The 12,684-nt window shown below is 30.8% G+C and overlaps 1 protein-coding gene across 3 annotated transcripts; it reads left to right on the top strand.

The window, feature by feature from the left end:
* The first annotated feature begins 765 nt into the window (after window positions 1-765).
* On the top strand, window positions 766-12,631 carry LOC132700475 (atlastin). Of its 3 annotated transcripts, none has more exons than XM_060667838.1 (11): window positions 766-931; window positions 1,113-1,333; window positions 2,199-2,348; window positions 2,572-2,727; window positions 2,917-3,205; window positions 3,501-3,685; window positions 3,737-3,958; window positions 4,044-4,258; window positions 6,583-6,649; window positions 6,757-6,793; window positions 9,325-12,631. In XM_060667838.1, the coding sequence occupies exons 1-11, from the start codon at window positions 877-879 to the stop codon at window positions 9,390-9,392; spliced, it is 1,665 nt and encodes a 554-aa protein (XP_060523821.1). In that variant the 5' UTR covers window positions 766-876; the 3' UTR covers window positions 9,393-12,631. The 3 variants fall into 3 exon arrangements, with proteins under 3 accessions (XP_060523821.1, XP_060523829.1, XP_060523813.1); XM_060667846.1 differs by having other exon boundaries at window positions 6,757-6,848; window positions 9,325-9,459; XM_060667830.1 differs by lacking the exon at window positions 6,757-6,793.
* The last annotated feature ends 53 nt before the right edge of the window (window positions 12,632-12,684 follow it).

Genomic DNA, 12,684 nt, shown 5'->3' with positions numbered 1-12,684 from the left:
CCATCAGCGCTGAGGTTGAGAATTGGATGATTTGACTTTGGAGTACATTTCTGAATAGACTTGAATTTTTGCTTGGTGAATATTTTACTGTTAACAGCGAAGATGATAATTTTTGATTTGTTCTTTTTGTAGAAATTTTTTTTAGTAATGAATATATTTAAACTTTAATTCTTTCATTCACTAACTGAATCAATATTTCAGAAAGCATATAACAAAAATTATCAAAAAACAATCAATTTATTTTCCCTTAGAAAAAACAGTCAAAAAAAGGTGAACTATATGACCCTTTTATAATAACAATACGTGAAATTTGTTTCGAGTTAGATGGGAGATATCGCTGCCATCTTGCTCACTTGGTAGTTTCGAAATTGTGATGTAACTATTCCCTCTTGTTTGGTGACGTTGCAGCTGATTCAATTAAGGTTTATACACCAACCCTTGATGCTGATTATCACTGATTTAAATACATAAATTATATATTTAATATATTGTAAAAATCCGATAAAAAAAATAAGGATCGCCTAAAAAAACTTGTCAATTTCCTTCTTTCAAAGGAGATAAGTTAAATTTTATTTTGAGATAAATTAATTACTTCGGAATCGTTCAATTTGACTTTTTGATTTAGGTTTAAAATACGATAAACAAATTATAAACGCAATAAAATCAAAGCTTATACATACCGATAGCGGGTAAAAAGAATGGGAAGACGTCATAAAACTGTCATGCTTGCTATTCTATGCAAATAAAGGTTTTCTTGTCCTTCGATATCATATGGATACTACGGTAACTAATTTACAGCAGAAACGAAGACGAAGAAGGGAAAAGTGTTAATCACCATAAAAAGATTCGTAATCATTTATAAATAATTGTTACAATATGACCGAACTAAGAAATCGAAAGAAAAGTGATTTTGGTGAAGAATTTATTGAAGGTACATGTTAATCTCTGCGTTGGAAATAAGAGACAATTGGAATTCTAATTGACTTGTATTTAAACTTTGGCCTTAATTACGTTGTAAGATTGATTGTTTCTTCTGAGGATGTAAACTTTAGGCTGTCATCACTTGTTTTTAATGGGCATAGATTGAATACCCTTAATTGTCTAATTTATAGATATCTCCAACTTTAATGAACCTGAGGAGAAGCCACATGCAGTACCAATAATATTAGCCAATGATGACCACACTTTTAAGCTAGATGAAGAAGCTTTAAAAAAAGTATTGTTAAAGGAAGAACTGAAAGACCGCTATGTGGTTGTAGTGTCAGTGGCTGGTGCCTTTCGTCATGGGAAATCATTTTTACTTGACTTTTTCCTTAGATATATGAATGTCAAGGTATTTTGAGTCTTTTTCGGATATATTTTTAAAATATGTACACATTTTAAAAGTGCAATTGTTATCATCTATCATTAATGATAAGAATTCCAAAAAATTGATACCATGTTCGAGTATTGAGTTTTTAAACCAAGAGAATTTAGAACAGGGTAAAATTTTAGTCGAACATTTATTTGTTTAAAGAAAAACAGAAAAAACTGAAATATTTGTAAAGTTTAGTTTCTAGGCCGTGGCTTAGAAACTAAAAAAGAGCTAGTGACCGACCTTCCACCATTATTATAACATTTAAAAAAATCCTGTTTCTAATAAGCCAGAATTTGTTGAAACCCATAATTTATGAAAATTTGAACATTTAAAACAGTGCATTGCAAAATATTATCAGATCTAAAAGTCTGTTTTCAAAAAAAGCCTAATGCAATAAATTTAAATTATTTTTAAATAATCCTATTAGAAATATGATGACAATTTCATTCTTGAAGTTTAATTAAAACTTTTTGATTTAATCAGAAATATTAAATTTTTTATTAAATTAATTCATCATTTAATATAAATAAAGGATTTTTACCTTAAATTCATTGTTTTAAATAAATGGTTTTCTCAAAATTTATGTCTAATTTTTGAAGTATTGGCAAAAAATATTTTTATTTGCCCTGTATTATATATTAAACACTCTAAATCAGGAAAGATGATGACTACATCATAATGATGAGACCAACAAATGCCATAAGAATACTCTTGGTGTCATTGCTAATGTAATCATCTTTCCTGAACTATATTATACATAACTATTCGTATTGTTGGAAAAAGCAATTAATATTCCATTTTGGCAAATTGAGTTAGATATATCAAGTTTAACAACTTTCAGTATGTACAGAAACAAAATTCCTCAAACTGGATAGGATCAGAAGAAACTCCTTTGGAAGGATTTTCTTGGCGAGGTGGATCTGAACGAGATACAACTGGAATTTTGATGTGGTCAGAGGTATTTCTTACAGAACTTACCACTGGTGAAAAGGTAAGATAATGATTTTTCATTTGAGCACATTTTGTTGCGTCTATAGTCTTTTAATCTGAGATGTTGCCAAATTTATAACGAAAAACTTTTTGAGGCTCCACATATTGCCTTCTTTTTTTTTTAAAGAAAGCAAAACTTTCTTTTGCAATCAAACTGTTCATCCATATGATCAGGACAAAGTAATTACATAAGTACACAGCCTTATAATTTTTATATTTTCTAGGTAGCCATTATTCTGTTAGATACACAAGGCACTTGGGACAGTAAAAGTACAGTGAAGGAATGTGCAACAATATTTGCTCTAAGCACAATGATCAGTTCTGTGCAGATTTATAACTTATCCAGTAATATTCAGGAAGATGATTTACAACATTTGCAGGTATAGAAAAAATTAATTCTTCAACAAATTTTTTGAATAGTCACAAATTTTTTTGTAATCCTTGTCAACTTAACAAATTTGCAATGTATCATAATTTGTTTTTTCGGACTTTTGGGGCCATATTTGATCGATCATGGCAGCCATTAAGCTACATTATTTCAATGGTAAAATTAGTTATTGTTATTTTAGCTCTTCACTGAATATGGCAGACTGGCGTTAGCTGATTCGGGCAAGACGCCCTTTCAAAGACTTCAGTTTCTTGTAAGGGACTGGAGATTTCCATATGAAGCACCTTATGGTGCAGTGGGTGGTGCTCAAATTTTGGAGAAGCGCTTAGAAGTTAGCGATCATCAACACTCGGAATTGCAATCTTTAAGGAGACATATACGAGCTTGTTTCTCCGAAATAGCTTGCTTCTTAATGCCCCATCCAGGTATTAAAGTTGCAACAATTCCAACATTTGATGGAAGATTATCAGGTATATTTTGTTAAAAATGCATACTAATGTAACTGTTTTTTTTATTGTACATTATTGAGTACAAAGTATGTCCTAATATTTGATGTAAACAATACAGAACCATTAAAATAATATTTTTTTAATATAATCAATATACTGAGAGCCAAAATTTTAAAACTCAAATTCTATTAATTTTTGTTGTAATCGCGCTCTCCTAATAAATATTAATGTTTTAAATCAATTTGAGAATAGACTTAATTAATTTTAGGCATCGAGTATGTTAAATTTTGAGTGTACTTATTTTGGTGTGTTGCAGAAATTGACCCGGAATTTAAAGATAATCTAAAAATACTTGTACCCATGCTTTTGGGTCCTGACAACTTGGTTTTAAAAAAAATAAATGGCGAGAAAGTTAAAGTGCGAGATTTCGTACAGTATTGTAAATCTTATATGCAAATATATGAAGGCAATGAATTACCCGAACCAAAGTCTATGCTTGTGGTATGTATTTTGTTTAAATATTTCTGCCATTACTTATTCATTTTTTTTTAGGCCACTGCTGAAGCAAATAATTTGGCAGCAGTAGCCGATGCTAAAGACACTTATACTTTGATGATGGAAGATATTTGTGGTGGAGCAAAACCTTATATGAAAACTGAAAGAATGGAATCAGAACACAGGATAGTTAAAGACAAAGCAATACAACAATTTCAAAATAAGAAAAAAATGGGTGGTGAGGAGTTTAGTGCTATGTACAAAGAACAATTGGAAAAGGTAATATTATATTAATTATTAATGTTTTATAAGTTATATTTTATCAATTTGTTCTTTTATTTGAAATGTTCTGCATTGCTTTTAGGATATTGAAGAGACATTCTTACAGTTCAAGGCACACAACGAGAGCAAAAACATATTTAAATCTGCAAGAACACCTGCAGTGTATTTTGCTCTTGCTGTTATATTTTACGTTGCTTCAGGCTTCTTTGGGCTCATTGGATTATATTCACTTGCTAATATTTGCAACATGGGAATGGCAGTTGCGTTCATTACATTGATGACCTGGTCATATGTTAGGTGAGTGTTCACTGCATTTGACAAAATATTCTGAAGAGTGATCTTATCCAAAATGTCATTCCTTCAGATAGATGAACTAAATTGAATAATGATGGAAAAATAATACTCATTATAGACTCTACTATACAGTGTGTGGTTCATAATGGCACCATAGTGTTGGGACGTTGAATTATGGTTTGTAGTTTCTGGACATCAAAAATCAATTTATCGACCACCATCTTCAGATGTTTTTGAATTTAATAACACTTTTAACTTTGCCATAAAAATTTTAACTTTCATTATCTGATATGGGATATAAATATAAATATTCTAATATCTGATCGTCACATGCAAGATTATTTAAACACACTAAGTGAACATCGTTTTAAATCGGCTATTAACAACATAATGAGATGACAAGGTCATATCGAATCATGTATCGATAACATATTTATCAGAACTAACGAAACGCTGTATGAGAGTTTAATATCAGCTATTATGTTTACCGTTTATTACTTCATATCAAATATTGTTACTGTTCCTGAAGGAGTAAAACAGAAAAATAATACTCCAAATAAAGTTACTTATGTGGATAATGCTTTACTGGAAAACTTAGAATTTGAGGAAAGAAACAATATTTACTCCGCTACTGATACTGATAACGCCACAAAAATGTTTGTAAACAAATTAAAACATTATATTGAAAAATGTACTACGGTTGTGAAAAAGAAACATCAAAATAAAAGAAGAGACCCATGGATAACTCGGGCGCTCGTAAACTACGTGAATCACAAAAATAACTTTACCATAAAGTTACTGCCCACTCCTGAAAATATTAAGACTTATAAGAACTATAAAAATAAAAATGACTGCTCTTCACTATGGAAATGCGTAAAAAGTATCACCAAGACAGAGACGTAATTAGCACAATTAAAATTTTTTATGGTCATATTTAAAAACAATTGCCAATAACTTTTGTAGCTATTACTCAGAAATAGGTGAAAAACTAGCACAAAATATAAAATAATAACGAGGTTGGGTAGGTTGATAAAGATATGATACAGTACTGGAAATTAATTTTATCTTTCAAAGATCACAGACCAGGATGTACTAAGAACAATTAATGGCTTAAAAATAATAAAGCTCCTGGGATGGATAGCATTAAATCTGAAATCTTAAGGTTGGTTGGTGACGGAACCTATTATTACACCCCTCTATAAAAATGGATGTAGAGACTATGTGTCAAGTTACAGACGGATTGCACTGGTTTTAAATTTTATGAAAATATTTTAAGGAATATTGAAACAGAAGATGGTAGGTTACTTGGAAAAATATATTTTGTCGAAAAATAAGTATGATTTCAGAGAGAAAATGCTAACATAAACAAATGTCTAGACAAGAAGCTCCATCGCTGTGTATATTTCTTGATCCGGCTAAAGCATACAAACAACTTTTAGCTTGTCTGCACGATAGTGACTTTAGAGGCATTCCTTAACGGTTATTACAAAGTTACTTAAATAATCTAAAACAATGTGTTCAAATTCAAATTGTTACCGTAGGAACTGTACTTGGCCCTATACCCTTAAATATGTATATTAATGGACTTAAGTTTAACATAAAAGGATGGGTTGTGATTTTGTTGACGATACCGCAGTTATCTCTAAATTGTGAAAAAACATTTTTCTTAGCCTTTACATCATATGCCAGAAACATTTGGATAGATCAATTAGAAAAAAATCAAACATGGATCTTAAAAGTGATTTGCAAGAAAACAGTGCTCTTCCAAACACTAGAATTATAAGATTTGGCAAAAGTTCTCGATCAGCGTCAAATATTCTGCCACAATCTGTTAATACATCAACACAAAAATAAACATACTCTTGAAAAAATCAACCATGATTACAATTCAAGGAAAAACTCCAGCATATATAAAATTGTCATTTCTTGAGAAGACTATAGCGTCGTGATGCCACACATACCTTGTTCCAAAATTGTAATAACTGCCTACCTGAAGATATTAAAAAAATAAATTCTTTAAATTTATTAAATAAAAAACACGTAAACTTATGTACCATTTCATAGATTCTCGAAATATGTATTTATTAGTCAATATATAAAAAAATGAATAAAATAATAGGTATAACACCGCAATTAATTTATTCTTTAAATAGATTTTTTTAAATAATTCATTTAACTGTTGATTTTATCTTGTCGGCTCAATTATTATATTGTTTATATCTGCTGGAATATAAGATAAACTTTGTTAGTTAGGTAACAATATGTATCTGTTTAAGATATTTGAATTAATTTGATTATTGGTAATGTATTCCATATTTGAATTCCAGGTACAGCGGGGAAATGAGAGAGGTGGGAAGCTACATTGATGAAACAGCAAATTTCATATGGGAAAACGTAAGTCGGAAAAATATCGTTGATTTGGCAATTAACAATTACTTTGTGCTTAATGCTTGTATTCATATAACTATTTCTACTAATTATTTAACGTTTATTCCTTCTAGCGATCCTATTTTAAAAAACGAAAACTGAGAAAACGACGTATGTATGGACAACATTATATCGCATGGTGCCTTAATCTCTTTTCATTGCTTCGGTAACAGAAGCCAATTTCTTAATTTGCTTAATTTCGGTTCCTAATATGCACTCCATGCAAGGTATCCCACGATTTTCTTAATTCGCAAGCTTTAGAAGTTGAAGTTTAGGGTATTAATGTATCTAGTTTGTAATACCTTTTAAAAAATTCTGGAGCGAGTTGGAAAAATCGTGAAACACCTTGTAAAATAAAGCACACATTATATAATTTTCACTACACTCCTGTCCATTTAGGTAGGCATGTATGATTTTTGTTTCGTTGTTGATATTGCTATTTTCTTTACCTTAGTCCGAGAATTTTCATTGGTGGCCGAAATACAAATATTTGATTGCGGCATTAATTAAAAAATACATACAGTCTGTCCACCTTGGGGATATTGGAACCTATAAGAGATATGAAGATGGTTAATATACAACAAAGGTTGCAAAATTTAAAATAACGTGCTGTTACGAAAACAAAAAAAAATCCCGTCACTTCCGAAGATACTCCAAAAAAACCGAAATTTGCCGATTTCGTTTTTTTTTGTGTTATTTAAAGGTACATAATAAATAAAGATCACTTTCTCTTTACCACTTTGTGAACTTTATAAGATAGCGTTGAGAAATTTTAAGTACAACGTTTCTCCAAATAATCGAGTGGAGTGAGGTCCGGTGGTCCCGATAGGTACTCACGTACGAGGGGAGCGGTTTAAACACAGTTTTTAACTTATGCAAAGCGTCACTGCCGTGCTCCAGGAGGTAAGTGTAGTTCAAAAATCTCAACTCACATATTAAACCCAAAACGATGTTGATGTCTTGATATTCGGTGTACTCGAGGATTATCTTTTGCCCAATAATGAGCATTTCGCCGATTAAAAATTCTTTCTGTCCGACCAGATAACCTTATGGGGAAAATTTTAATCTCTCTAATACTTCCTATTATATCATTCGCAAAATGTTCTTTCTTCGCGCTTGACAAATTCTAAATTTGAACGGGTGAAATTATTGTTTTCTCAAAATGAAATGAGCCAGCAGGTTTCACAATTCCACTTGTACGTTCTATTTTGCAAACAGATGTTTCCGGGTTTTAAATTACAGCTTACAATATATTATTTACTTTTTCTTCATTGTAGAGTTTAGTAGTAGATAAAATTGATTTCATAAACGCATCATACTGCTTAAAATTTATAGTTAATCTTCCAAAAAAAATTGCACTCTGCTACCTTCTGTCTAAGTAGTTCAACGGCGTTGGTATAGCAAAAAAGAACCAACAGCAAAAAGACGTAACAACAACGTTAAAAAACATGTACCAATATGTCAACAAATTATTTTGACATACCATACCCATACATTTAATAAAAACCCTCATCATATTGTGTTGTATAGCGTTGTGATCTTAAAAAAAGCTATTTGATCTTTTCACTGCCCATATGAAAAAGTAAAATTGTTGATAATTTCGCCGAAACAGAACGTCGTACTCAAAATCTCTCACCTCTCTCTTGTAGAGCTGAAAAAGTGGTAACGAGACAGTGCCCTTCCATCTTCGCATTTTTTATGGTTTCCAATACCCCAGGATAGACGTACTTATTTAAGAAATACTGTATACAGGATGATTCACATCGAGTGCCCCATCAAACTTCTGGAAATCTAGAGAAAAAAAAACACATTTGGCATGCGACGATAATAGGTGGTTCGTTGTTTCGAAAATATGGAACAGAAAAGTTCCGTCTGTTAGCCTCCTAGAACTTTTAATAGATCATCGGGCGCCATCACTATAACAAGAAATGCTGTGATAAAATAGTTAGGGTGTGCATTTATATAAAATTTAAAAAAAAAATCGTTTTCAGAAGTATCACTTTTTATATGATTAAAAATTGTAGTTGTTACTAAAGTGCACAATCGTGCTGATCTAAGAACGATCATTTAAATCTTTTATACTTAAACGGTTAGACTTAATAAGGTGCGTTCGATTGGCATAGCAGCGTAAATGTTGACATTACGGTTTAGACAGTTAAAGACAGCAAACGCTCTGTGCGTGATGATTGCATTTAGTTTCTTAAGATTCATTTTTGATAATGTAATATCGCAAAAAACTCAAAAACAATTACAGTGACACATAAACATGTCGCCACGCTTTGATGGTACTGAGGATTAGTTATAAATAAAGCAGATATGGTACATTATTACATTATTGCACCACCCTGTATATTTCTAAATTTTTATCTGAGTGCCTTTGAATTCTTAATATTAAGCTAAGTAGTGTTTATTATAATTGCCCAAACTGCGCATTATTTTCAATATATTAAAAACAATGAGGAGAAATGCTCGCTTTAAACGTTAAAAAGAGTTAGAAATTTCGACTCGTTTGCTGTAGATTGGATGGGATTGTTGGTTTGCTTTACTCTTTGATTGTCACGCTTTGGTATAAAATATGTAGATATCACTTCAATAGAGCTCACATTTTATATAACTACTTTAATTGAAATGTTTTGTTTCAGTTAATGAAAACGGTTGTCCAAGGGTTCGTCGAAAACGGTATGCAGCAAATGGCTGTAGAAGTAGCTGAAAGGACAGCATTAAATGCCACCCGAATAGCGGTGAACAATGGAATGAAAAAACATTCATGATTTCCCCTTAAATCCAAGACATGTCTCCATTATAATGCTTGAATATAGTTTCAAAAATTAATTTGTGAAGATTTCTTCAACTTGTATATAAATCTATTCGGTTTGAGTGTTTTTATTAATTAACATTGTAATTTTATTTGTAGGCAATGCATAGCCAACACTTGCAATTACCGCTGGCTTCTTGTCAAAACTACTAAAATTACCCTACCTATAAAACCGTGGTACGCAATGATTTAATTCTATTCATATTAAAAAGAAGGCAGTGGATATCGCACTGATGGTGTCGCCTGCAAATGATCCTAGAAAAATAATCAAGCGGAAATACAAAATAAAAATGCACAAACCGTAAACTGAAGGACCTTTATAAAATGGATTGTTATGGGGTGTAATTACCAAACTTTAGGGAACTTCATCTTTGTAATTCATTCAATCGTTGTGGGGCTTATTGTACATACATAGGTGAAGTTTGACATGGATCTTTATGTGATATATAATAGCAATGTTCGTATTATTGAATATTTTATTTATTTATTTTTGCTACATAAAACAGTTTTTATATTTGGCTTATCTTTATGGCATTTATTTAATTATTGTACCTAATTATTTGTAAATTTATGTGTACCTTTAGCAACCACATTTTTGCCAATATTGTAAGTGCATATCACTGTGATAATAATTAGAAACCTTTTTTTTTTCAATGAATGATTAATCTTGAATGAAGGCTGTTCCTTAAACAAAAATGTATCAAGAAGAATTTCAATCGAATCTATTAAAATATAGGTAATAACTGACCATGAATGGCTAATGGGGATGAATTAACATTGACATCATAAAAGAAACCATTGGCAAGTTGGAATTAACCAAAAAGATATTCCTCAAATTAAACAACTAATTTTGAAAATTGATTTCTCTTCAGGTAAGGTATAATAAAACGACAAATCTCCTTGATGCATTATTTGTTACAAAATTAAACTCCGCACTTACATCTTACGTCTTTTAAATAATATAATTCCTCTTTCAGGTAAGATTGGAATTAATGAGATATCCCTCTGTGCTCCTATCCCAATCCGTTCTAAAGAAGTTTTATATATTTTTTAGATTATCTGTTCTTTTAAAACATTTGTACATTTCAAATAATTTGTGTTATGGTTTTTATTTGTGCATTTTAATTTGGTTAGTTTTAGGGGACTTCTTAGCTCACTAATAATGATTGTTATATATAATTTGTTTAGCATTGGGCCTTTGCTCAGCGGGTCAAAATTGGGTGCCATTGTTCGCCGTTTTTTTTTTGTTTTTTGTAAGTTCTTTTTTTTATCCAGAGATTTATTCATATGTATCTAAAAGATGATGCCTGGAAACAAAAAAAATATAAATATGTTTACACCATTCAACTGTGTTAAGATTTCAGGGAAAATATTTCTTGAAACGCTTGCAGGCTGTTCCGGGTTATAGTCTAGAAATCAGCTGGCATTTTTGACCATGATCAGTAAGAACTCTAAATGTTTTTCGATAGTTCACTGAGTCATCATAAAATGGGAAAAATGGATATGAACCTCAGCATTTGCGGTGGGTGTAGCCGCGGCGGACGCCCACACACGTACAATAACTATTTAAGAAAAAACAATATGCAGAAAGCTGATACTTTTTTATACGTTAATCATATTGTATATAGTTGTAAAAAATAGCCAGCTGACTGTACCATGGTGTATTATATGTCAGCTTGCAGCGTGAAATACAACAATATCAAGAAGCTGAAATTTGGCGATAGTTAGTTTTAATTAGTTCATGAGCGTTATGGAAAAAATAGTCCGCTGAATTTATCGTGGTGTAAAAGTGCTCGGCTGGCAATCAGAAGTTACATTTTATTGCTTCAAGCACTGGTGCGTGATATATTTAATTCAATCGCAAAAATTGCGCGAATAATATTTTTCAGATAACTGATAATTTATCATATTATATTTGCAATATATTTTTTAAAATCGTAATTAATTTCTGTTTTAACAGATAATTAAAAAATACTGTTCGCGGTTACTGTGCATCAGTGGAATTGTGCTATGATTTACGATCGTAATATGGATGAGTTCAAGCATCTAGCATCGTACTAAATATTACTTATATTTCGGACTGTTAAAATTATTACTTATGTGTTGATGTAAAAAAATTTAAAGTTTTGGTTAGTTTTGTTTGTCCGTTTTAAAATACTGTAGACATATTAACTTTGACGATTTCTATAAAGCTAATGTAGCTAACTATTTCTTTATAAAATTTCAGTTTTCTTGATATTTATTTACGTAATATGGTTCACATGTTTTCACAGTCGGCTGACTATTTTCTTTAGAACTACATAAGAAAAGTATCAGCTGTCTTGATATTGATATTTTTTTTAATATTTCATTTACTGTCAATACGAAATGAACAAAAGTAGAAAATCTCAACCTTTTTCCCCATAATGACCCAAAAATTGCAGCTGTCTCCCGGACTATTGGTTTACGTTTTTACTTTTTTTTTACTGCGTCCTAATAACAGCCACGAATATTGGGCCGAACGACCAGCACATCTTCGGGCCATTTATTTGGTGTTTTATGGATCAGTTTTAATAAAGGCTTCTTCGGTAAACTTTATATTATCAACGGCGAAGTTTTCGGGACTAAAATTTGATTAGAATACAGCATACGACACAGATTTGAATTAAACAACTGCTAATTTTGACTATCGTATTTACATCTAAATACTGCATGGACCACATTTCTGACCTGATATCCTTAATGCTATTTTGCTCTCTATAAATGATTTAATTTAAAACATATTTTAATATAACTGAAGATGAAAAGGTGGGCAACTAAATTTAACTAATTCTTTAGTGATGGTATCGTTATACGGCCAAATGTTGTTAAAACTGTTTATAAATTATTCTATTTTGCAACGATAAATTGTGGCGAGAATATTTTTAAATAAACATGGGTCTGTAAGGTTATAGCGTAAGATTACTAATTTACTTTCACACCCAAGTGCCTCCTAACTAGTAGTTAGTATCTCATAAGTTTGTCTTTTGTAATTTAGTTATGTTGAATTGTTTATTTGTTAATTATTTGTATTACATGGTGTTAGTCAAAAATAATGCAGGAAAATAAGGGTAAAGATAATAATGATTTTCATGAATTGCGATATATATATATATATATATATATATATATATATATATATATATATATATATATATATATATATATA

This window comes from Cylas formicarius, unplaced genomic scaffold (assembly GCF_029955315.1).
Source record: "Cylas formicarius isolate icCylForm1 unplaced genomic scaffold, icCylForm1.1 PGA_scaffold_10__41_contigs__length_53128322, whole genome shotgun sequence".
Taxonomy (NCBI): Eukaryota; Metazoa; Arthropoda; class Insecta; order Coleoptera; family Brentidae; genus Cylas; species Cylas formicarius.
The sequence above is the reverse complement of the archived record's forward strand: the minus strand, read 5'-3'. Positions and strand labels throughout refer to the sequence as shown.

Coding starts and splice junctions, on each gene's coding strand:
- LOC132700475 (XM_060667830.1), top strand. CDS start 877: ATGACCGAACTAAGAAATCGAAAGAAAAGTGATTTTGGTGAAGAATTT. Junction 3,206..3,500: donor ATTTGATGGAAGATTATCAG/GTATATTTTGTT, acceptor GGTGTGTTGCAG/AAATTGACCCGGAATTTAAA. Junction 3,686..3,736: donor AACCAAAGTCTATGCTTGTG/GTATGTATTTTG, acceptor ATTTTTTTTTAG/GCCACTGCTGAAGCAAATAA.